Source organism: Aotus nancymaae, unplaced genomic scaffold (assembly GCF_030222135.1).
Source record: "Aotus nancymaae isolate 86718 unplaced genomic scaffold, 86718_ANA_hifiasm-v0.15.2.pri h1tg000046l, whole genome shotgun sequence".
NCBI lineage: Eukaryota > Metazoa > Chordata > Mammalia > Primates > Aotidae > Aotus > Aotus nancymaae.
In genome coordinates, this window is record NW_026988460.1 from 6,398,503 (window position 1) to 6,423,793 (window position 25,291).

General features: G+C 39.5%; 1 protein-coding gene across 1 annotated transcript in view; it reads right to left on the reverse strand.

Moving 5' to 3' along the window:
• Positions 1-25,013, reverse strand: part of RYBP (RING1 and YY1 binding protein) — a 77,283-nt gene extending 52,270 nt beyond the window's left edge. Inside the window, exons 1-2 of the mRNA XM_021666763.2 lie at positions 24,792-25,013; positions 23,915-24,040 (exon numbers count right to left, since the gene is read on the reverse strand). Coding sequence (XP_021522438.1) covers positions 23,915-24,040; positions 24,792-24,823 — 158 coding nt within the window. The 5' untranslated portion in view covers positions 24,824-25,013. The remainder of the gene's footprint in view (positions 1-23,914; positions 24,041-24,791) is intronic.
• Between the last annotated feature and the right edge of the window lie 278 nt (positions 25,014-25,291).

Consider the following 25,291-nt stretch of genomic DNA (forward strand, 5'->3'; position numbering starts at 1 on the left):
AGTTTGAGGCCACAGTGACCTGTGATTGCACCACTATACTCCAGCCTGGGCCACAGAGCAAGATGCAGACTAAGAAAAACCTCTCAACAAATTAAAACAGAAAAAAATTCCCTAAACCTATTTAAATGTTTACTACAGCTGACATCACACTTACTAATATAAGAACATCCATGCTCAAAACTTCTATTCAACACTGTATTGGAGGTTGTAGCCAGCACAACAGGCAAGTGAAAGAAATAAAAGGCTTCCACATTGGAAGGAAAGTAAAAACTGTCTCAATTGACAGACAAAATTGTCTATGTAGAAAACTCTACAGAATCTACAAAAAAGTTCCTAGAACCTATTAAGTTTAGCAAAGTTACAGGAAACAAGATATACAAATGTAATATGTATATAAACTACCTGCAAACAACCAGAAATTGGTATTCTAATAGTAACATTTACACAGCATCGAAAATATGAAATACTCAGTGATAAATCTAACAAATGAGACTGAAAACCAGAAAACACTGCTGAAGGAAGACCTAAATAAATGCAGAGATACTTGTGTTCACGGACTGGAATACTGAGTCCAACGTTTTGGATTGGTAATTTTTCCCAAATGTAACTATATATGCAATGCATCCTAATAAAAATTCCAGGATCCCTTTTATGTCAAAATTGACAAGGTGATTCTAACATTTTAAAGGAGATGCAAATGATGTAGAACATCCAAAAGAACTCTAAAAAGAACTGAAGGTCTTATACTTCCTAATTTTCAAGACTTATAAAGCTACGTTATTTAACTAACAATATTGGTGTAAAGAAAGATCAATGAAACAAAATAAAGAGACACACACATCTACAGCCCATTGATTTTCAAAGATACCAAGGCAATTAAGTAATGAAAGGATAATCTTTTCAATAAATAGTGCCAGGACAATCAGTCATATTTTTTAAAAAAAATGAACTGACCTTACCGTTACAAATATATATTCAAATATTACCTCAAAATGGATCCAAGTACTTAATATTAGAGTTAACATTATATACCTTCTAAAGGTAAAGCTATGAGAAAATCTTAGTGTTCTTGAGTTTGGTAATGACTATGACACAAAACACAAAAGTTAAGTCTGCTCTTCAAAAGACACCCTTAAAATATATACATGAATCTCGGATAAAGGACAACTCAGTAATGTCAAACAACCAAATGAAAAAATGAGTCAACAATATGAAGATATTTAAAAAAATATACAGAAGGCACCAGGCGCAGTGGCTCACACCTACAATCCCAGCACTTTGGGAGGCAAAGGCAGACGGATCACTTGAGGCCAGGAGTTCAAGAGCAGCCTGGCCAACATGGTGAAACTCCATCTCTACTAAAAATACAAAAATTAGCCAGGCATGGTGGCACATGCCTGTAGTCCCAGCTACACAGGAGGTTGAGGTGGAAAAATAGCTTAAACCCAGGAGGCAAGGGTTGCAGTAAGCCAAGGCTGGGCCACAGCACTCCAGCCTGGGCAACAGAGCGAGACTTCATCTCAAAATAAGTCAGTATATAAATATAAAAATCCAGGTGGCAAATAAGCACACGAGAACAGGCTCAACATCATTAGTTATTAGGGAAACACAAGTTAAAACCACAATGAGCTATCTTACCACTAAACACCTGCCACCAGCCTAAAATTAAACAGACTGACCATATCAAGGCTGGCAAGGATATGAAGAAACTGGAGTTCATACAGTGCTGGTGGGATTTCAAGTGATACACACTTTGAAAATCAGCTTGTTAGTTTCTTAAAAAGTTAAAAATATCCAGTAATTCCACTCCTAGGTATTTATTCAAGAGAAGTGAAAGCGTTGTCCACACGAAGACTTGTTCAGGGATGTACACAACATCTTTATCTATAAGAGCTAGAAACTGAAAACAACTCAAATGTCCCTCAAACAGGTGAAGGGACAAATTGCAGACTGTTCACCCAATGGAATATTATTCAGCAATAACAAAATAAACATGGATTAATCTCAAATAACCATGACTGAAAGAAGTCAAATCAAAAAAAAATTTAAAATGCATACAGTATTTTTACATTTATATAAAATTCAAGAAAATGCAAATTAATCTATAGTGACAGAAAGCAGATTTGTGGCTGCCTGTGACAAAGGAGCAGGAAGGAGGAATTACCAAAAGGCAGGAGAAATCTTTTAGGGGTGACAGATGTGATCATTATCTTCACGGTGGTGGTTTCCCAGATATTTTAAAAGTGAAGTTTCTTACATGCCAATTATACTTTAGTAAAGCTGAAAATATTTTAATGAGGATGGCAAATGCTGTTTTTATACTGGTTGCAGTATAATACTTGTTGGATTTTCTTAAATACAGAGACTAAATAATTCAAAATTGCACATTAGTCTATAGCATTTACTTCAGAGAAGTTTTATCAGGAGATAAAATCTAATTATTTCATATTATTTGATGATGTGGTATAGAAATGCGACAAATAAATTCTGTTTTTGTGCAGCAAAGTATTTTCTCACTAACTTGTATTTTCAAAATGCTCTATCTTCATTCCTGGGTAATTTTAACTGGCAATAGATTATAACATTTTAGCAGTAAATTCAGTATGAATACCATCATTACCATTACACACACACAATCACACACACACACACACACACACACAGAGCACACCCCATAAATTATAACATGCATCTCTTCAGAAACAACCCACATTGTCAGTTTCACCAAGGCATAAAGTGGTTTTCATGACTGGAAGAGATCATCAACCTAGCATATTTACAGTGGAATACAGCTTCATATATTTTGAATATATTTCCCATATTCCCAACAATAATCCTACTCTTACCTTCACGCCAGTATCTAGTCCAACGTTATTCTTATCTACCACAAGCTGGGAAAGAAACAAAGCCTGAGTTTACTCAAAAGTCAACTCTCTAGTTAGTTCTTTCTTGCTTCATGTCATCTCAAAGTTTTTGTGGGCAGGATACAGGGAAAAGTGTGACTTGTTTCACTACTTTTCAGTCTCTGAATCTTGAAAGGCCAGAGGTAAAGAAAGAAAAGTAAATCAACTTTATTTGCCAGAAGCCCTTTTTTGGTTTAATTATAGGGCTTGGGCGGGTTTTGTTTTTGTTTTATAGGGGTGGTGCACGTCTTTGAGGGAGAAAATAAGGAAAAGGTTAATGATTTAAATAAATTATTGTGCTTAAATGAGGAACTTTCCAATCATATAAGACAACTGAAAACTGGCTGCTACACTAACTGCTCTGCATTCATCACTCTCAAACTGCTTTAGCAGTAAAGCAGCAGAGACCCAACAAGCCTTGCTTCCTCTGATTCCAAAAAGCCTGTGACAAGAATAAAAAATGTGTTCATTCATATACAATAAAGTAGTATTGCACAACTTAATGCAAATATTCGCTAACCTGAAGGTCAAATTAGGTCCTCCATCACAGAACTAGAGAAGAATTTTGGTTTATCTACACACTAAAGATATTCTGACTCTAAAGAACAAGCCGTCAGTCAAAAAGCCTACTTTCTTAGAGGAAAAAATATATAAACACAAGAACAACACAAATATCACTCTCTTAAAAATGAAATCTACAGACGGACACAGTGGCTCATGCCTGCAATCCCAGCACTTTGGGAGGCTGAGGCAGGCAGATCACTTAAGATCAGGAGTTCGAAACCAGCCTGACCAACACGGAGAAACCCTGTCTCTATCAGACATACAAAAATTAGCCAGGCATGGTGGCACATGCCTGTAATCCCAGCGATTTGGAGGCTGAGGCAGAAGAATTGCTTGAACCATGGAGGAGGAGGTTGCGGTGAGCCGAGATTGTGCCACTGCACTCCAGCCTGAACAACAAGAGTAAAACTGTCTCAAAAAACAAGGAAAAAAAAATGAAATCTACAATCCAGACAGATTTACTCAGTTATATGGAGGAAGTCAGAAGGTCAGCTCTTACCTCTTTCCTCTAAAGTCTGATTCATCAACAGATTACAAAAGCTAAAATGGCAAGAGAACGACACAAAAAAATCCAAGGTGTATTTGTCATTGTGTTAGTTTGCAGGGTTTTTCCAACTCACCATACTGCCTATTAACTGAGAAGCTGGAGAATAAAAACTACTCTAAGTATGAATTTTGCTTTATAGACAAGATAGCTGAACAGAAATTACAAATAAATCTTTCATTCCTAAAACACTATTTAACATAAAACTCTAGGCCAGGTGCAGTGGTTCACACCTGTAATCCCAGCACTTTGGGAGGCCAAGGTGGGAAGATCACAAGGTCAACAGATCGAGAGCATCCTCACCAACATTGTGAAACTCCGTCTCTACTAAAAATACAAAAATTAGCTAGGTGTGGTGGCATGCGCCAGTAGTCCCAGCTACTTGGGAGGCTGAAGCAGGAGAATTGCTTGAACCCGGGAGACGGAGGTTGCAGTGAGCTGAGATTGTGCTACTGCACTCCAGCCTGGCAACAGAGAGAGACTCTGTCTCCAAAAAAGAAAGAAAGAAAGAAAGAAAACCTCTACTGCCTGGATAAATGACAGGGGAATAGGAATAGATAATTAGGTGGTACTTACTTGACAAGATCATTAAACTGAGAACAAAAACTTCCAGGGACACCTAAACTAAAAAGTACCTTTAAAAGATTATACTGGCCACCAAGAAAAATAACAAATTATCTTTACACCAATGTTCTCTGAGCATGTTATGAGGGTAATAAAGTTAATTCTGAAAATACATCTTTCAAAACCACAAAAGGATCAAATTTATTCATGGCATTACCATCAGTTGATTTAACTATTAGAAGTAAATCTAATACTACATTAGCAAAAATCCCCCCATCTAGGGATCAATCTGGTCACTCTGTACTTAATTTATTCACTTCTGTATAGATCATTTTCTAATTCTAAATTTTTTTAAACTAGGTACTGAGATTACAGAAGTTTCTATGTAACATCTATTAAGAAACCAACTTTGTAGTTCAAAATTAGTCTCCACACTTACTGTGCCTCAAAAATTAAGTGCTTACAAATGTCTAATAAATTAACTTAAAACATAAAAAATCATTTTAATCAAAACACTCCAATTCATCAGGAAAAATGTCTTCTCTCATAAAACGTATTAGATCAAAGAGTTCTGAAAATACTAATGAACAATTCAGAGGCTTCATTTATAAAACAGTACTAGCTGAAGAGGAAGATTATCTAGGAAGTGGCTCCTGAAAAAGAAGAGAGAAAATTCTGGTATGTGAATTATTTAACAGTTCAAAAAATTCTCTAGCCCAAGAGAACTATAACTATTCTGAGTCCCGTTCAGCTGCAAAATCTCTTGAAGAATAGACTTCACAATTTTCTCAATTTTTAACCTCTGTGCTTTCTTACACTGTATTCTGAATCTAGACCACTCTAGTCACTCTGTTTCTAAAACTTTCAGCCAGTGAGCACAGAGCAGAAGAGAACTTCAGAAGGCATTCTATGGGAGCCCTCCTAAGAGGGATCACCGTTTTAAAAGAGACACTGCTTCAGAAGAATCCTATTTAGCAATCAACTGTTTTATCAGCTATAAGCAGAAAAGCAGGCATGAACTTGAAAGAGAGACAGATAATCAAGGGAATCATCTTAAGAGCAACAAGAGATGATGCAAAGAGTAAAACTAGAAACTGAAGTGGAAAAAGAAAGTAGTCTAGCAGCATTTCCAAGGCATTTCCCAAAGGTTTTAAGTGAATAAACCCATTTGCAGAGGGGGTTAACCAATATACCACACAATTATTTTAAAAAGAAAACATTTTAAATAAGAGATCAGAAGAATAGACTGAACTCTAAAAACATTTGAAGTATACGAAAGACCTTGCCTCTGAAGATTCAACAACAGGTTAGTCTCTACCCCTGAGGGCCTCACACGGGCAGATACGGGGCAGTAAATATAAACAAGAAATTCTAGTTCAAAATGATTGTGTGGTATATACATAGCACAAAGTGCTTCAATGATCACAAAAGACAAAAATCAAGGCCCAGCAATGGCTCATGCCTGTAATCGCAGCACTTTGGGAAGTCAAGGTGGGAGGATCATTTGAGCCTAGGAGTTCAAGACCAACCTGGACAACATGTGGAGACCCCATCTCTCAAGAAGAGAAAAAATTAGCTGGGTATGATGCCACATGCCTGTAGTCCCACCTCCTTGAGAGGCTGAGGTGGGAGGATTGCCTAAGCCCAGGAGTTCTGAGGCTGCAGTGGGCTTTGATCATGCCACTGCACTCCAGTCTGGGCAAAGGAACAAGACCCTGTCACAAAAACAAAAGAATCAAGGGAGGTTTCTCCAAAGAGTTAACATGAGCTGGGTCTTGAAGCAGAAGCTGGCATTTACCAGGTAGCAAAGAGGTAAGTCTTGAAGAGGGCAGGACAGTGGCATAAAAGAACATGTTCAGGGAACACTGAACAGTTTGATAAGAAAGTGCATGCTAAGAAGGGCAAGACCTCAAAAAAAAAAAAATCTAAATAAGCGCAATATCTCTTTGAACAATGAGGCAGTACCCAAGGTTTTTAAGCACACTACATGATCTATGTGCTTTCTAGAGATATTTCTAGAAAGCACAAAAGACTATACTTGACAGAACAGTTTCAAGGCTACTGCAATGGTACAGGTCTGAGCAATACAGGCTTGTAATTAAAAATTGAAATAACAAATGAAACATAAGAACCTAAATTAAGGTAGTAACAGCAGGGATACTGGACAAATAAAGTCAGCAGAATTTGGTATCAGACTGAATGCTAGGGATGGGTATCAATAAATGTTAAGCAGGAAAAACACCCAATGTACGCCTGATCTATTAGAACCAAGCTTTGCCTTGGGGCTTGATTTAGTATTCACTATTTCAGTAATAAAAACACTTCTCAAGAAAAAGATCTATCAGTGTCATTCTTTTAATTAATATAACCAAGGTCTAAGTAAGAACAGCCCTAGGCTGCAGCACACCTGTTTATACTTAAAAACACTCGCCTTCCACACCAGGTGTTCTGTCCTGAAGCCCTAATCTCAGAGATCCTGAAAAGGAGATTGACTGAATCTGGTCTTTAGTCAGTGTGCTCTGAGTTTCTTAGAATGTGGCAAGGATTTGTTAAGCCCTACATGAAGATTTCAAAATTAAAACATTAATTATAACAAATAAGAAAATGGTTCAGCTACACATAAATAACACTACCAAAAAACTTTTACGATAACACTTTCCTCTTCAGAAGTCACAAAATGTGCCCGGGCACAGTGGCTCATGCCTATAATCCCAGCACTTTGGGAAGTCGAGGCAGTTGGATTACCTGAGGTCAGGAATTTGAGACCAGCCTGGCCAACATGGCGAAACCCCCTCTCTATCAAAAATACAAAAATTAGCCAGGTGTGGTGGCGGGCACCTGTAGTCCCAGCTACTCAGGAGGCTGAGGCAGGAGAATGGCTTAAACCTAGGAGGTGGAGGTTGCAATGAGCCGATATTGCACCATTGCACTCCAGCCTGGGCAACAAAGTGAAACTCTGTCCAAAAAAAAAAAAAAAAAGTCACAAAATGCATGAATATTTATACAACACACTGGGGAAGAGTATATGACAAATTATTTTCTCTGTATATTTTTAGACAAGTAATTTGGCATTGTAAAATTTAAGACTCCTCTTACTGTATTATAAATTGCCCAAACTGACATAGCATAGTATTTCAGAACTGGAAAAGACACAAACATAATCTAGTTCTGGCCGGGGTTGGTGGCTCATTCCTGTAATCTTAATACTTTTGGAGGCCAAGATGGAAGGACCTATTGAGGCTAGGAGTTCAAGATCAGCCGGTGGAACATAGCAAGACTTCATGTTTACCAAAAAAAAATTTTTTTTAATTAACCAAACTAAATTATGCTTGGTGGCACAAGCCTGTAGTCCTAGCTATTTGGGATGCTGACGTGGAAAGATTAGCTAAGCCCAGAAATTCAAGGCTGTCATAGCCTATGAGCATGCCCCTGCACTCCAACCTGGGCAACAGAGCAAGACCCTGTCTTTAAAAAACATAAAGAAGGAAAGAAAAGACATTGTCTAGTTCCATGAATTTCAGGGAATCTTTTATTTTAATTGCAACCCATGGTTTTAAATCTCAACCTAGCAAATACTTCTTTACATATATAAAGTTTTATCTTATAATTAAAGCACTCATTCATAATGTAATTGCAGTAGCAGAAACTGTGTACAGTGAAATTTTTCAGAAATCCTAGGCACTGAGATCCCTCTTCCAAAATAGAAATCTTTGAAACTATCATCACTCCCATCTTGAGCACCAAAATATAATTCCCTTCTTACAAACGCGCTTCAGTGGTCCACACCAAAAGTATTTGCCAAGATGAACTGATAGTTTACTGTCATAGATTTTTGTCCCATAGTACCTAAAAACAACTGGATATCCTGTGACTTCCTCCATATTTTAACTGGAGAAGAAACTGGAAATAAAGCCAGAAATGCATACTGTAAAAACAAAATCTACATATTACAACACAGAGCATGACTGCCTAATGAAATATGCTCCATCTAACTCTGCCCAGGTAACACGTGCCTTCCACTGCACCACTGCCTTGGGAAAGTCAATTATTCACAAACTCTGCCTTTCACTAGTGACTTTAATGGTAGCACACTGTTCCTTAAAAGAATTGTGTAATTTTCTGAATAAGCAACAAACTACACTTTAAACAATCCGATTTTAAGGCAGTCAGCCACAGAATGCATATTCGTGGCCTGTTTTTATAGGTATATTTATCCAAAAGACAGGATGAAGAACACTCAACTTTATAAAGAGAAACCCTGCAACAAGCAAAATAAATCATGTAATCTATATAGGCTTATGCTAACTTTTTACATTATAGGTGATCTGAATATGCTAATAACCTCAGGATAATTGTGAGCAAAGTAACTCCTCAAGTGACATCATATTGTCCTCCTCTAATTTAAATGATCCTGGAAAAGATGGCAAAGGTGAAAGGGAAAGAAACAAAGGAGTGTAGCTGAAACACTTTAGTATCACATTAAATTGTCCATTTAATTAAATCACCTGTCTTCTAACTGGGTATGACATCAAGTAAGTTATTTTTCTGAAACTCAACTTCTTCAACTGTGAAAGTTGGAATAACAACTATCTCTCAGGATTGCATTATTACATTGAAAAAAAAAAAAGATACAAAAGTGGCATGCAAATGTAAAATACTATGTAAATATACGACATTTGAGGATATCATCTTAAGACCTATCTTCTAAATGTTCAAGTGTCTGGTGCAATATTTTGCACATGAGTTGTCAAATATTTGTCTATTCAATCAGTCATAACTTAAAAGTACCCAAAACTTTAATTGTAAAAAGTAAAAATTATTTCATGTACTGCTTTTATATTTACTCACTACTATTATTAAGAAATCAGTCACGCTTTTAGAATAATTAGTCATTCAACTCAGTAAACAATATATTGGAATAAAAAATTACCACTGTATAACACACACTATTTATAGTACGTATTCCGTGCCCAGTCCTGTGCCATGCATACTACCTACATTGTCTCATTTAATCCTTACAATACCACCGTGGAGTATTATCATATCTTATAAATGGAAAACTAATGCATAGGTTCATATAACATACCCAAGGTCACAAAAGGTTAGCAAATGGCTGAGCTGCTGTTACTCAAACTTTGGTCTGACATCAAAGGCCTCACTCCCAGCTACTCCTCCTCTTGTTCAAGATGGTACTCACTAGCCACAGGTGGCTACGGAGCACTTGAAACGTAGCTAGTCCGAACTAAACTTTTCTGTAACCCTAAAATGTATACCAGATTTTAAGACTTCGCTTGAAAAAAAGAATGTAAAATATCTATAATTTTACACTGGTTATATGTTAAAATGCTAATATTCTGGATATAATCAGTTAGATAAAAACATTCTTAAAATTACTTTCACCTGCTTAATTTACTTCCTGTGACTACTAGAAAGTTTTAAATTACATGTGCCTTATGATATATTTTTGGACAGCACTGATTAAAACATCATACAAAATATCTTACAATACATAAGAGTACAAAATAATTTTAAATTTACAAATACAATAGCTTTTAAAGAATACATTCAGATACTTTCCAATCTTAATACAAAGTTAGTGTTTTAATACAAAGTTAGTGTGTATTAAAAATTTAATAAAAATTTTAATCCCTTAGTGTAAAAACCTAGTGTCACTTAAATTTTTCATATTCCAAACCAGATTAATTCTAAAAATTTCCTATTAGGAAAATTGCTTTCTTCCAACTATAAAAGTGATACAGACTCATCCACACATACACTACAGAAATACAAAAAAGAATTCATCATCTCAGATTTAAAGTTTTAATTAGTCATTCCTTTCAGGTATATGTACTAGGTTGAATGGTATGAAATATTAAAGTAGTTTCATACATTTTTATCATTTTGTAACTTGTTTTTCTGATTATGAACCTTTTCCTTTATCATCACATATTCTCAACATTTTTAAACTATTTTGAATTATACATTCACAGGAAGTTGCAAAAATAGTACAGAGGTCGCATGTGATCTCCACCCAGTTTCCCGACATGGGCATCTTTCTTGATTATAGCAATGTCAAAACCAGGAAACTGACACCGTTATGTATGAATATAGTTCTATGCCATTTTATCACACATTTAGATTCATGTAGCTACCACCACAATCAAGATACAGACCTACTTCATCACCACAAAGATCTTCCTCTTGCTACCCCTTTACAGTCATACCCATCTCCCTCTCTCCCTCCCTCTACCAGTCCTAACTCCTGGCAACTACTAACATGTTCTCTTATCTCTGTACTTTTGTCATCTCAAGAATGTTAACGGCATCCTACAGTATGAGATCTTTTAAGATTGGCTTTTTTCACTCAGCATAAATCCCCAGGAGTCCACTCAAGTTATTGTTATGTATCTGTAGTTTGTTCCTTTTTGTTGCTGGAAAGTATTCCATGGTATGAAGGTACCATTCATCTGCTGAAGAACATGTGGAGTTTTTTTTTAGTTTTGGACTATTACAAACAAAGCTGTAGGCAGGTTTTTGTGTGAACATGCATTTTCATTTCTCTGGGATAAATGCCCAGGAGGCAACTGTTAGGTCATATGGTAAGTATATGTTTCATTTTGTAAGAAACTGCCAAACTATTTTCCATAGTGGAATGTACCATTTTATATTCTCACCAGCAACATGTGGCAGATCTGCAAACTTTTTTTTTTAATGACAGGCATGAAAACCTACAACGTTTTTAATAGCTGCAAAACATTCCATCATGGCTGTTCTATAATTTTGGCAATTCCCTAATGATCCCTATTTAGGTCATTTTCCATTTTTTGTTGTAAAAATGGTATAATTCGTAACAGAAATTTTCATGTGCAGGTCAAGCAAATTCCTAGAAGTTATATTATTGGATCAGAGGATACAAATATTTTAAAGGCATTTGATACCAACTGCTGTACTGGCATCTAGAAAATGTAAATCAACTCCCATGCTCACAAAGAGTCTATGAGAATGTCTCTCTCTCTGTCTCACTAAAATTATTTCTTTTAATCTTTAAAACTTGATTCGCCAAAAAAATGTTATTTTGTATTTCTTTGAGTAATGGGAAGGCTATAAATTTCTCATATTTACTGACTTAATTTGTAGTTCTTTTATTACTTATTTGCATTCTTTGCAGGCTTTTTACTGGAATTTTGGTGTACTGATTATGAGACCTGGTTCTCTCTCTCTACCATGCAGTGCAAAAAAAGTAGGATTTTTTTTTTTTGCGACCAGGTCTCACTCTGTCGCCCAGGCTGGAGTGTAGTAGTGCAATCACAGATCATTGTAGCCTCAAACTCCTGAGATCAAGGGATCCTCCTGACTCAGCCTCCCAAGTAGCTGGGGTTACAGGTGTAATCTACCACCATGACTGGCTAATTTAATTTTATTTTTGTAAAGACGGGTTCTCACCTTGTTGCCCAGGCTGGTCTCAAACTCCTGAATGCAAGCAAGCCTCCTGCCTTACGTTTCCAAAGTGCTGGGATAACAGGCATGAGCCACCACACCTCAACCAGAAATGAGATTTAAAAGTATATATATATGTATCTGAAATCCAATCCTAAGTTTTTTGTTTTTTGGTTTTTTTTGAGAGAGAGTCTCGCTCTGTCGCCAGGCTGGAGTGTAGTGGTGCGATCTCAGCTCACTGCAACCTCCGCCTCCCAGGTTCAAGTGATTCTCCTGCCTCAGCCTCCCCAGTAGCTGGGATTACAGGCACTCACCACCACGCTCAGCTAATTTTTGTATTTTTAGTAGAGATGGAGTTTCACCATGTTGGCCATGGTCTCAATCTCTTGACCTTGTGATCCACCCACCTCAACTTCTCAAAGTGCTGGGATTACGGGCGTGAGCTACCACATCCAGATTTTTACTTGTTTTGAGACGGAGTCTCGCTGCAGTGCCCAGGCTGGAGTACAATGGCGTGATCTTGGCTCACTGCAACCTCCACCTCCCAGGTTCAAGCGATTCTCCTGCCTCAGCCTCCCGAGTAGCTGGGATTACAGGCACACACCACCACATCCAGTTGATTTTAGTATTTTTAGTAGAGACAGGGTTTCACCATGTTGGCCAGGCTAGTCTCAAACTCCTGACCTCAAGTGATCCACCTGCCTTGGCCTCTCGAAGTACTGGGATTACAGGTGTGAGCCACAGAGCCTGGCCAATCCTAAATATTAATAATGCAAGATAGATAATTTTAGAATGCAAAAAGATGAATTTAGCATAAACTAACCTATGCTTTGCACAGTTTTCGTCAATTAAGGAATAACCTCAAATGCCAAAAACATGGTTCATGTAAATGCTGACTGCTTACTTAAGTTCACTTTGAAAATGCCAACATCTGATTTTTTGAACCTCTGGGAATGGGACCCAGTAATGTGTTGAAGAAGTCTTCCAGGTGATTCTGATAACATGCTAAAGTTTGAGAACCAGTATTCTAAACAAATTTAGAACAAAAACACTGAATCTTGGTTCCCTTGTATACTTAATTATTCTTTAATGGAAGAACAGGACAAAGTTAATTATGCTATAGATATTAAGAATCCAGTGTTTTGGTTCTTCCCAAAATGAAAATAATCCTGCAAGAAATCTGGATTTTATCTTTATTTTCTACAAACAGAACTCTAAAACCATTAAGTGTTCATCAAACTTCTCCCTAAGAAAAAATCAAAATGAACTCTATCAACCAAGAGGCCAGAATACATGCCTTTAAAATCAAACTCAATTTGTTTCATGTAACACACAGCATAACTCTCCCACTCCCACAAGGAACTACCATCATTTTGAAAATTCAATGAAATATCATTCTTGAAGCAAAGCAACTGGAAAACTGTACTCAAATATGTGAGGTCCAATAAACAAACTGCTCGATAAATAATTCTGAATGGCAGGATGATGGGTGATCTTTGTTTTTCTGTTTTCATCTAGAGACTAGTCAAGTGACAGGAGTCCTGATTCTTGCTGTTCTTCCCATTTCCATGAGTTCAAACAGCATCCTTCTCTCATTGGCTACATGGGTCAGTAATTTTTTTTTTTTTCCACTTAAGGTAGTTTGAGCTGGGTTCCTAATTATTCCAATCTAGACTATGTTTGTAGCACTTATGATATTAAACATGTTTAGTTTTGTAAAAGGAGGACAAGAACAGTTAAACCACATAAGCTACATAAGAAATCTGATTTGTTCTTAGAAAGCAGTCACCAGGTTTGTTTTCTCCCTATAACTATTATTCATTGTATGTATTATAAGATTCAGTACACCGATGATACTGGCATCATGTATCACCCTTAATCTCATTTCTTGTCCCTCTCAAAGGCTATTAAAGTTTCATCCTAAATTCTATTTGCTAATGCTCTTACACTGTAGCGAAAAATATTCTGAATACATTTTAAGAAAGATGCTTTTTTAACATATTTCTTCCACTAGTTTCTTTTCCCAACCACGGGATAATTTAAGCAGATTTTCTAAATTGACAGAGGGAAGAAAGGAGGGGAAAAAGTCATAACTAATCCTATTTAAAAACAAAATCTTCACCATTTACCTTGTGATTTCAACTATTCATGATTTCTGAGTAACAGTAGTACTGATTTCAGCTATTCATAATTTCTGAGTAACAGTAGTTTACGTGCATTGCCCTTACTGAGAATTCCTTTTTGGCAACATAGTCTGTCACTCACTGCATGGAACTGAAAATACACCTAAATAAATGAGTGAAGTGAATGAGTCAAGACTTCAATCTAACCAAAGTAATTAATCCAAATTACTCAATAGAATAGTGGTACACACAAAGTATGTAAGACGATTATCAAGGATACAAGATACAACTATCAACTTACAGGTATATTAACATGGCAGAACAACAGACAGCATAACGTTTCCAACAATGCTCAAAATGGTTTTGCCACCATTTTTAAACTACCATAGATGCCAGTTTACAAACAGGAATATAGTTGCTTATCACATCTTATTTTTCACTCCCTACAACTGGTTTGGTACCACATGACTGATTCACTGCTTTACTATCAGACTTTCCAATATGACTACTGGCCACTGAAATCACCAATGGGCAACAACAAATACAAAGAACTGCCACAATTAGTTATTTAGGCAAGTGTGTCAATGCTCTGAAGTGCAAAACCATTCCCAAAGTACTTTAAATGCATTGCCTACAGCCTCCAAGACTATAGTTCTGTGTTTAACTTCCAGTACTTGTTTACCGGAGGGGGGAAAAAAACAAAACAGAAAAACATAAATACTAGTTTTAAGGGCACACTTCATAAACAACTTAACCCTAATCCAGTAACATTCAACACACGAGATGAAAGCCCCAATATTTTGAAAGAACAGTTATTTATTACAACTTCTTTTTTTTTTTTTTTTCTTTTTTTTTCTTTTTTCACAGAGTCTCGCTCTGTCCCCCAGGCTGGAGTACAGTGTCGTCATCTCGGCTCACTGCAACCTCTGCCTCCCTGGGTTCAAGCAATTCTCCTGCCTCAGCCTCCTGAGTAGTTGGGACTACAGAAGCATGCCACCACACCTGGATAATTTTTTGTATTTTTAGTAGAGATGGAGTTTCACTGTGTTAGCCAGGATGGTCTCGATCTCCTGACCTCGTGATCTGCCCGCCTCGGCCTCCCAAAGTGCTGGGATTACAAGCGTGAGCCGCTGCGCCTGGCCATTTATTACAACTCTTAACTGGAACTCTTTCTCCCAGTCTTCATTTATTCTGTATACATTTACTCAACCCCTACCAAATGCCAGGCACTGTAATAGACACAGGAAAATAAATCTATGAAACAAAAAGTCTTGCCCTCAAAAAAGGTGACAACCTAACAGAGGCAGATTGGAAATCAAATTAAAAATACAGTCTATGTGTTATGACAGAGGTATGAACTACTGGAGGGGAACAGAAAGGCTTCATGAGACACATGGAAGGGCAAACAGGAGTCAGCCTGGACACAAAAGGAAGGAGAAACATTTCAGAAGAAAACACAGAGGAAAAACATGTGAAGGTAAAGTGAGACATCACGGTCCATGGTTGGAAAACACCAAGCAATTTGGCATAACACACACAAACACTGTGTATGGAGGGGAGATGGAGCGATGGCAGGCTGCTTCCAGAAATTCTACAGAAAGACACACAAAAGGACCAAATCACAAGCCCCTTATGATACTCAGGATTGGATTTTATCCAAAAGGCAATGAGAATCAGGAGATCATTTTAAGCAGGAATGGGACACAATCTACTTGTGATTTTAGAAAACACTCTGATAGATGAATTCAGTTTTTCCACCTGTGAGATCTGAATTGCCTTTAAGTTGTTCAAGCAGAGATGTCAGGAAGCAGCTGGGTTTGTCTGTCCTGTGTTCGCATGCATGGGAGTGGTAATGCTGGTTAACGAATACTATCTGAGAATCACCAGCTCCGGGGGAGTCGTGGAAAGGTGTGGACATCATCACCTGAAAATAGTGAATAGGGAAGGGGGCAAACAACTAACTATTAATAAATAACTTGTACCAACCTATACAACAAACCCTACATGCAAGAATCATAAGGCCCAGTTTAGATCTCAGATTCAGTGAGAATTTTCCTGATGAAGCCCCAGAGCATGACCATCTCTAACTTCCAAAAAGCACTTAACAGTCTCTATTACCCACTAGCTCATTCTATGCCTACCATGGCATTCACATCACTGAGTGCTTCACTGACTTTCTTCTTATGCTCTTATCTGTCAACAAATCTGCTAAGTTCCTTGAAAGCAACAATTTTCCCATTTAACCAACCAATGCCTAGAAAGAGAAATGACCGATAAACAATATAATTGATGAGAGGCAAAAGCTGACTCCTTTTATGTCCTCTAGAAAGTTTCACGCCCCAAGTTTCATTCCTTTTGCCTAACGATGCCTGGAGGAGACAGCTGTTCAAGTATGTGGTTAATAAATACAGAGTGAAGACAGGTCCTCTCTCTAGAATGTGTAAGGAAGGTCTGCATGCAGAGTTGAATGCCTAAATATTCTTAGGATAAAACAGCCTGGTAAAATAAGCAAGAACTGCAAACAACATCATAGATGAATCCTGAAAACCTAACCATGAGTGAAACAAGCCAGATTCAGAAGTATACATACCGTATGTACCACAGTTATACACAGTGGCTACTGAGCAAATTGGTACATACAGTATGTACACTTTTGAGTCTGGCTTGTTGCACTCACTGTGGAGTATGCTGTATATACACAGCAGTACTGTGTACTGTATACATAGTATACTCCACACACATAAAGTTCAAAAACAAGCACAACTAATCTCTAGTATTAAAAGACAGGATGGGGTGGGGAGGTGGCCCACAGGGGACAGTGTACAAGGGGTTTTCAGTAATGTTCTATTTAAGAATCTGATTAAGAATCTAGGTGCAAGGCAACACAGTGGCTCATGCCTCTAATACCAGCACTTAGGGAGGCTGAGACAGAAAGATCACTTGAGCCCAGAAGTCCAAGACTAGCCTAGGCAACATAGGCAGACTCTGCCTCACTCACACACAAAAATGTTCTTAAAAATGTGCCAGGCGTGGTGGCACATGTCTATGGTCCCAACTACTCAGGAGGCTCAGATGAGAGGATCACTTGGGCCCTAAAGTAAGGGCTACAGTGAGCTGTGATCACACCACCACACTCTAGCCCGGGTCAAAAAAAAAAAAAAAAATCAATCTAGGTGCTAGTTGCAAAGGTGTCCTCATTTTGCAAAAGTTTACCAAATCTTTACACTTATGATTTGTGCACTTCTATGTAGGCTACAGTTCAAAAAGCTTATATCTATAGGTAAAAAGGGGAATGGGAGTACTAGTTATGAAAAATAACACGGAAGATACCACAAAGAGAAAAAGCATGGGTGAGGAGGCAAAAGAGAAAACAAGAGCTAGAAAGACTGTAGAATGTATTAGTTCAAGTCATTTATGACATAGGAGAGACCTACTATTCCTGAACTACTAATGAACTGAATTAGTTCTGATAACTATTTTGGTAAACTACAACTACTTGAGAAAGTTTTTCCTAATCGTGGAATTTTCTTCAGCACCAACTTAAATACACAAATATATGTCACATGAATAAACAATATGTAAGTGAATTCATTCATAATCTACCATCCTAATGATTAATAGAAATACTAGTAAATTAGCTGGCCTGGGTTTAAGTGTACAACATGCAACTATGTCTAGTAACCTATGCACAAAGGCTCCAAATTTAAAAGCTGTCCGTCCGTCCCCCAACTGAGCTAAATGGCACAGGTAAACCTACATAAGAATTATTCCTGGTTCCAAAAGAAAGTAGCATTACTTTTTCCTAAAAAAGTAAATGCATTAATCTCAACATTGTCTATAAAGCAGTCACTCCGCCCAGTTCTCATCACTCTCTAGTTCCTCATCTGGCTCTAATTTCTTCATAGCACTTGTCGCTAGCTGAAATTTTTATTTTTCTGTTCACTTGTTTATTTTCTCTTCCTGTCCATAATACTTTAAGCTCCATAAGAACAGGAACCTGGTCTGTCTTTAAACCACTGTACACCCAGAGTGCAAATGGCGGCATGCTCAATAAAAACTTGTCAAATGACCGCAACTACCCAGGTAATTTACTTTAAGGTCACCAAGTACACATAAGATCAAGTCACTACCAATAAATCAGTAAGTCCAATGCAACAGCAAACACAAAATAAATTATTACTCTGTTCCTGGGCAAGAATGATCTTGAAATTGTACCAGCTTTCAGGTTGAAAGGTTTGATAAAGTTTGATTTGGAAGACAGGTAATTTTTATGTATTTTTATGGAGAATTTTTATGAAAGACAAACACTACAACAAAAGCAAAGTGACCAAAGGAGCAAAACCACTGCTGTGGATTAATAGAAAACATGGGTAAGAGGTACGGCTCTGCCCAGTGTAGGTACCGTATCTTATTTCTGGGAGTTTTTCTACTTAAAAAGCATCACAGGATGATGCCTTTTTGAAGCTTCCAGCAAAGATCTTAACGACATAAAATCCTTCATGACTACTCAAGAGATTTTGGGTTGTCAGGGTATCTAAATTTAAGAGGGGATAGTCCAAAGTTACAAATGCAAAAAATTGCCAAGTTCTCAAACAAGGGAAACATATTACAAACAAAAACAGCTGCTTCTGCAACACTTCCAACATCCTCAATTCCAACTGCCTTCAAAAATAATTATTTCTACACAATTTTATTCTACATCTAAAGTAACTTCCTCACTCATACTTGTTTATAAAAGGTCAACTTTTCAGAGGGGCAGTACTCAAATAAACAACATGATCTCAACTCAACCCAGTGATCAATTTCTGGAGTTGAAGACTAGAAAGTTCTAAACATATGGTAATTAGCCAAAGTAAAAATTTTCCAATTTTGCAAGTGTGATTATGGAGTAGTTCAAGGTAAAAATGCAGGACTACTACCAAGGGAACACTAAGCAACAACGATATTCGGCAACGTCTTGGTCATTTTTATTTTTCAATTAAGGTAACACTGAATGCAGAGAAATAACAAGACCACAAAAGTAAAATTAAATCACCAAGTCTAAGAAGTTACTCTGCCCAAGCCTGAGAAATGCAACTTAACAAAACAACAGTTAGGAGCTGGGCAAATCCCAGCACTTTGAGAGGCCAAGGCAGGAGGATCACTTGAGATCAGGAATTCAAGACCAACCTGAGAAACACAGCAAGACCCCGTCTCTACAAAAAGAGTAAAAAACATCAGCTGGAAGTGTAGGAAGGTGGAAAATAGAAAAACACGAAACAAAAACATAGTTGGGTACATTTATGCATTTGTAGTTTCTTTCTTCTACTTTTAAAAGCTGGTATCCTCTTTCTTGAGACTGACAAAGCAGGATGGGAAATACTACTTTAGCTACCACTTAGGGATAATAGTGTTTCTCCCAGAGCCACCTGCCACCTTACACACACATTCTACCATACACTCTTTTACTTTCTACCCTGAAAGGTTCAGAGGACATCAGCATGGTAGGGAGGCAACACCTGTTGCCCATGACGTCTCCATTCTGTTGTGTATGAGGAAACCATTTGAGACGATGGTGATGGCTGTACAAATCTTTAAAATGACCAGAAATCATTGATTCGCACACTTACAATGTGTGTTATATGTAAATTATCACTCACACCTGCAAGGCAGGAGGATGACTTGAGCCCAGGAGTTCAAGACCCCACCTGGGCAACAGGATGAAACCCTCTCTCTACAAGAAATACAAAACTTTGCCAGATGTGGTGGTGCACACCTGTAGACCCAGCTACTCAGGAGGCTGAAGCAGAAGAACTGCTTGAGCCAGGGAGGCTGAGGCTGTAGTGAGCCATGATCATGCCACTGCACTCTAGCTTGGATGACAGTAAGACCCTGTCTCCAAAAAAAAATATATATATATATAACCAGAAAGGCATAAAGAAGTAGATAGTCTAGTTAGAAAAACAAGTGTATCTCAAAACTACATTGAGATACCATCTCACGCCAGTTAGAACGGCAATCATTAAAAAATCTGGAGACAACAAATGCTGGAGAGGATGTGGAGAAATAGGAACACTTTTACACTGTTGGTGGGAGTGTAAATTAGTTCAACCATTGTGGAAGACAGTGTGGCAATTCCTCAAGGACCTAGATATAGAAATTCCATTTAACCCAGCAATCCCATTACTGGGTATATATCCAAAGGATTATAAATCGTTCTATTATAAGGACACATGCACACGAATGTTCACTGCAGCACTGTTTACAATAGCAAAGACCTGGAACCAACCCAAATGCCCATCGATGATAGACTGGACAGGGAAAATGTGGCCCATATACACCATGGAATATTATGCAGCCATCAAAAACAATGAGTTCGTGTCCTTTGCAGGGACATAGATGAACCTGGAAACCATCATTCTCAGCAAACTGACACAAGAACAGAAAATCAAACACCACATGTTCTCACTCATAGGCGGGTGTTGAACAATGAGAACACATGGACACAGGGAGGGTAGCACTACACACTGGGGTTTGTCAGGAGGAAACAGGGGAGGGACAGCAGGGAGTGGGGAGGTGGGGAGAGATAGCATGGGGAGAAATGACAGTAGGTGAAGGGGAGGAAGGCAGCAAATCACACTGCCACGTGTGTACCTATGCAACAATTTTGCATGTTCTCCACATATACCCCAAAATCTAAAATACAATTAAAAAAAAAAAAAGAAAAAGAAAAACAAGTCTATCAAAGAACTAGAGAAACCCTACACACATTGATAATACATCTAAAATACAGCTCTCTCCTGCTGCCCCTGCCTAGGCCACCGTATTCCTTTAACAGATTCCTTAAGACCATCTCATCCTCCATTCTGCTCTATTGCTGCTCCAAAAAGGAAAAAAGACCTCATTCCCAATCACCTTCACAATTCCACCTGCGGAATTAAAAATATCTGACACATACGGTAATAGTTAAAAGAGGACAGGTGATTTTGTAAAAATTAATTCTCCTTGTCCAAAAGAAATGAGGAAGAAGGAATCCTTCTAACGGATTCCCTAAGCCAGACAGCTCTGGCCTCCTAAAATACTTTACACCTTCCATAGCGCCTTATGTTTCATTCCCATACATGGCTTATCAACCTTTTAACACTTCCCTCTCCTCTCTCCAATCACTTCTGCAGCATCTTTCACATCCTACGAATTGAGTAAGTGTTCTTTGGAGGAATGGCAGTATTTTCCCAATCAAATTAGATACATATTTGATCTGATTGGGAATACATATTCTACCCTCCAAGGGCAAATATAGTTCTCTATCACACTAGCCTACCACTAAGTCATAGGTGGTTTCTATGGTTGACTGGTAGATGATAATGACCGTGACAAGAATGATCAAAAACTGCAAAATAACCACCGGCTAGCCAACTAGCTGGAATTGTTAAAATAACGTGATACCAGCTTATAGTAATAAAACACAATTTCTGGGCCAGGAAACAAATTATTCTAAAAATCACGAATATTTGCCTATTACCCAGCACCCAAAACCCAGGTTTTCTACTGCCATCAACACCAAGTCTGATTAAAACTACGCAAGACAGAAAATGTCAAGTTCATATCAAACCTCTAAGGTACCAAAAAATATGTATCTACAAGAGGCCCAAGAAAAAAAATGACAGTAACCAGTATCACAAAGAGATTAACCAACAATTTAATACACAAGATAGGACAGGATGAAAACCTGTCAAACTCATTTCTCCACATAAAACCTGTTCATAATGTAGGAAAACCAAAACGTCATTTACATTCCAACCAATGATGACTTCTGAATAGATCAAAAACACCAAAATATTGACAATAACCAAAATGAAACAAACTGTGGCCTAGCTAAGACGGTCATGAATGGACACAGTTTTCAGTCCTCAGACCTGTTAAATCTGTATTCAAATCCTATTCAATGACATCAGAAAATTACTCAAACACCCTTAAAGTAAACGTGTTTCTTGTTCCTGAACAGACTCTAAAATATTTTCATTGTTAATAATTCAATATTTTTAAACTAAGTTTCAACTGTCATCTGCGGCTGTCAAAAAAACTTTAAACATATATGTTGTCTTTAAAAGTCAAAACCTTCCATGTGCTTCCAAAAAACTGAAATGCATTTCATTATGAGATAATGATTCCCAGCAATAAATCAGACATAAACTTTTGAATTTGGTTTATGTTTCTCTTCACCAGTAAGATTCTCAAGTTCTTAGGAGCTTCCTAGTCGTTTACTTGAACACCATCTACGGTAACACTCAAAGCAAAACCACAATAAAGAGGTTTGGCCTCTGAGGGATTCTACATGTAAAAAAACATTACTCATAAATAATATACAATCGCTATTGCTTTAAATAACAAATACGTTTCTGAAAACTTTCACGAGATTTTATGGAATTCCCTATTTTAGACAGCAAAACAAAATCTATGAAACTACTGATGTTTTTTACTTTAAATACCTTCCATGATAATACACAGACAAAAATGTACTTAAAACAACCTATGGGGTAGTATTTTTAGTTCTTGAGTATTTTTATTCAAAGGTCTCTATGCAAACAGGTAGTGGAATTCACGGAACCAGTAAGTAGGCCAATTAATCCCAAAGTTGCTCTTTTAGGTTGCCCAATAATCCTATTTAATCCCAGGTATAAATAAACCAATGAAACCTTAACCTGACACATTCATCTAATCAAAGAACAATATCCAGTTGGAACTGTGAAGTACTACTACACAGTCATACTGGAACGTCACCAATTCAAAAACAAGTACCTGATGAAATGAGACTTTTGGCAACCAACTGTAATGTTCTAAAGGATCCACCGAAAACTCAACCGTCTCTCACACACACCCCCAATGTGTGTTCATTAAATGACACCAAGAACAGTTTAACTTCAAACTCTAACACCACTGAAACAAATTCCAGACACAAGTTAAAAGATGACCGGAAGACTACAAAATCACTCTTGACATTTTATCCAAGTATATATGAATGTTAAATCTAAAGTAGCTCAACTTGGTTTAGTATCACATGCAGTTTACTACCTTAGTAAAAATGAAAGGTAATTCTTCCAACATTTCTTTCAACATAATAAAGCTTTAAACACAAACTTCCATACAGTCACTGCTCATTTCACCCTTTTACAAAATCGTCCCCCATCACCACCCTACATAAACCAGTCAAAGAAAAAAAAACTGACAGCTCAGCCTCCCACAAAATGCACTTACTTTATCAAATACCGACATTTATTTTCAAGTGCAAGAAAATAACAGACATTTGCAGCTCAAGACAGGAAAAGCACAGCCAGTCTTACTTACTACCCCCCCCACTCAAATTTCTCAGACAAGAGAAAAATAACTCGGGACAGGCAAATTAAAACCATTCTGCACATGGCAAAAATAAAAAGGTTTATGTCCTACAATCCATAGCGATAGCACTACCGCTTCCTCTCTTCCCTAGCCAATGCCAATAAGCCAATAGACACAAGTGTCAAATAAATCCAGTGTCTGTTTGAAATAAGATGAAAACCTGGAAAAATTCCCTCCCATAAATCATTTACTGAACACAAGGCTTTTCACCCAACACTTAATACACTCAACTCAAAAACACACACAACCCACCCCCAAACGCAAAAAACAAAAGCAAAAAAAAGCCGTAATCAACAAGTTGGAAAGAGGGCAGAAAGTAAGGCTCACTACCCTCTCCCTTACTTAAAAAAAAAAAAAAAAAAAAAAAAGTCCTTTAACAAAAGGTAACATAGATCTTCAAGTACCTGGTGGAGGTGCCTTTCCTCACATCGCAGATGCTGCATTTAAAGGCTTCGGCACTGTTTCTGAAGGTGCAGACACTACAATCCCAAAAGCCTTCGTCTGCGGCAGGTTTCGCTTGTCTTTTTGGCCTTGGGAGGAGTGGGGAGTGGGGGAAAGGGGAGGAAAGAGGCAGGGAGCAGGAAAACGGGGAAAAGACAGCAAAACACAGGCGCGGGTGAGCCGTCTAATTTCGCAGGAATCCAGCGCTGGAAACTTCGCTCGGGCGACCACCCACCCATCCTTTCCGGGAACTGGATGAGGAAGCAAGGAAGGGAACGGGGCGCCCCCACCGGCACCCTGCAAGCCCCAGGCCCGGGCCGGATAGCCTCGCACACCAGGCGGTGGCGGCGGCGCCCCGGGAAGGGCCGCGGCGGGCGCAGGAAGCGGGCGGACTTGTGGACTTGAGCGTGGGGCTGGGGGGGCCGGGAGGGGAGCCGCGGGCCGGATCTGGAGGGGGCGCGCAGGGGCAGCCCGAGGCCGGCGGCGGGGAGTGGGCCGGCTCCTTCCCTATCCCCTCCCAAGCTCGCGCCCTCCCTCCCTCCCCACCTGGTTAAATCTCCCTTTGTCTGGGAGGAGTGGCGGCGGCGGCGGCGGCGGAGGGCGGCTGAGGAGGAGCCGCCATGGCTGCGGCGCGCACGGCCGCCGGCCCCGAGCGGGAGCGACACCGCCTCCCGCCGCCGCCGCCGCCGCCGCCACCGCCCGCCGCCTCCCCCCGCCCCCGGATCTCCATCTTAGCAGCGCCTCCCCCCGCCCCGGGTGGCTCCGGGGCCTAGTCGTCGCCGGCCCCCGCCCGCCCCCAGCCCTCCCTCCCCTTCCGCCCCCTCTGCTCGGAGCAGGTACCTGGTCGGGCTCTTCTTGTCGCCCATGGTCATGGATGGGCTGTACCCCCGCCCCCCCCAAGCCGAAACCGGCGCCGCTCGGAGGAAAAACGTCGTCCGGGGAGTCGTCGCGGACCGGCCCCCCTCCCTCCCCCGCGCCCGCCCGCCCGCCCTCAGCCGCTGGGGCTCGAGCTCCGGCCGCCGCCGCCGCCGCCGCCGCCGCTGCCAGTCTCCGGACGAGACTAGTCCCCGCCAGCGCCGCCTCCGCCGAGTGACTGACGAGGGGCGGGGCCGGGCGCCGCGCGTCACGCTCCGTGCGACCAATGGGAGGGCGGCGGCCGGCGCCGAGAGGGCGGAGGCGGGGCGCGGGGGAAGGCGGGGCGTGGCGGACGTGGGCCGGGCCGTCGGTGTGCGTGCCCGGGAGTGTGTGTGCGCGCTGGGGGCGCGCGTGCCTGCTGGTGGCCCCGCGGCCCGGCGCGGCGGAGCGTGCAAGCCCGGCGGGGCGCACGTGGCCGCGCCCGG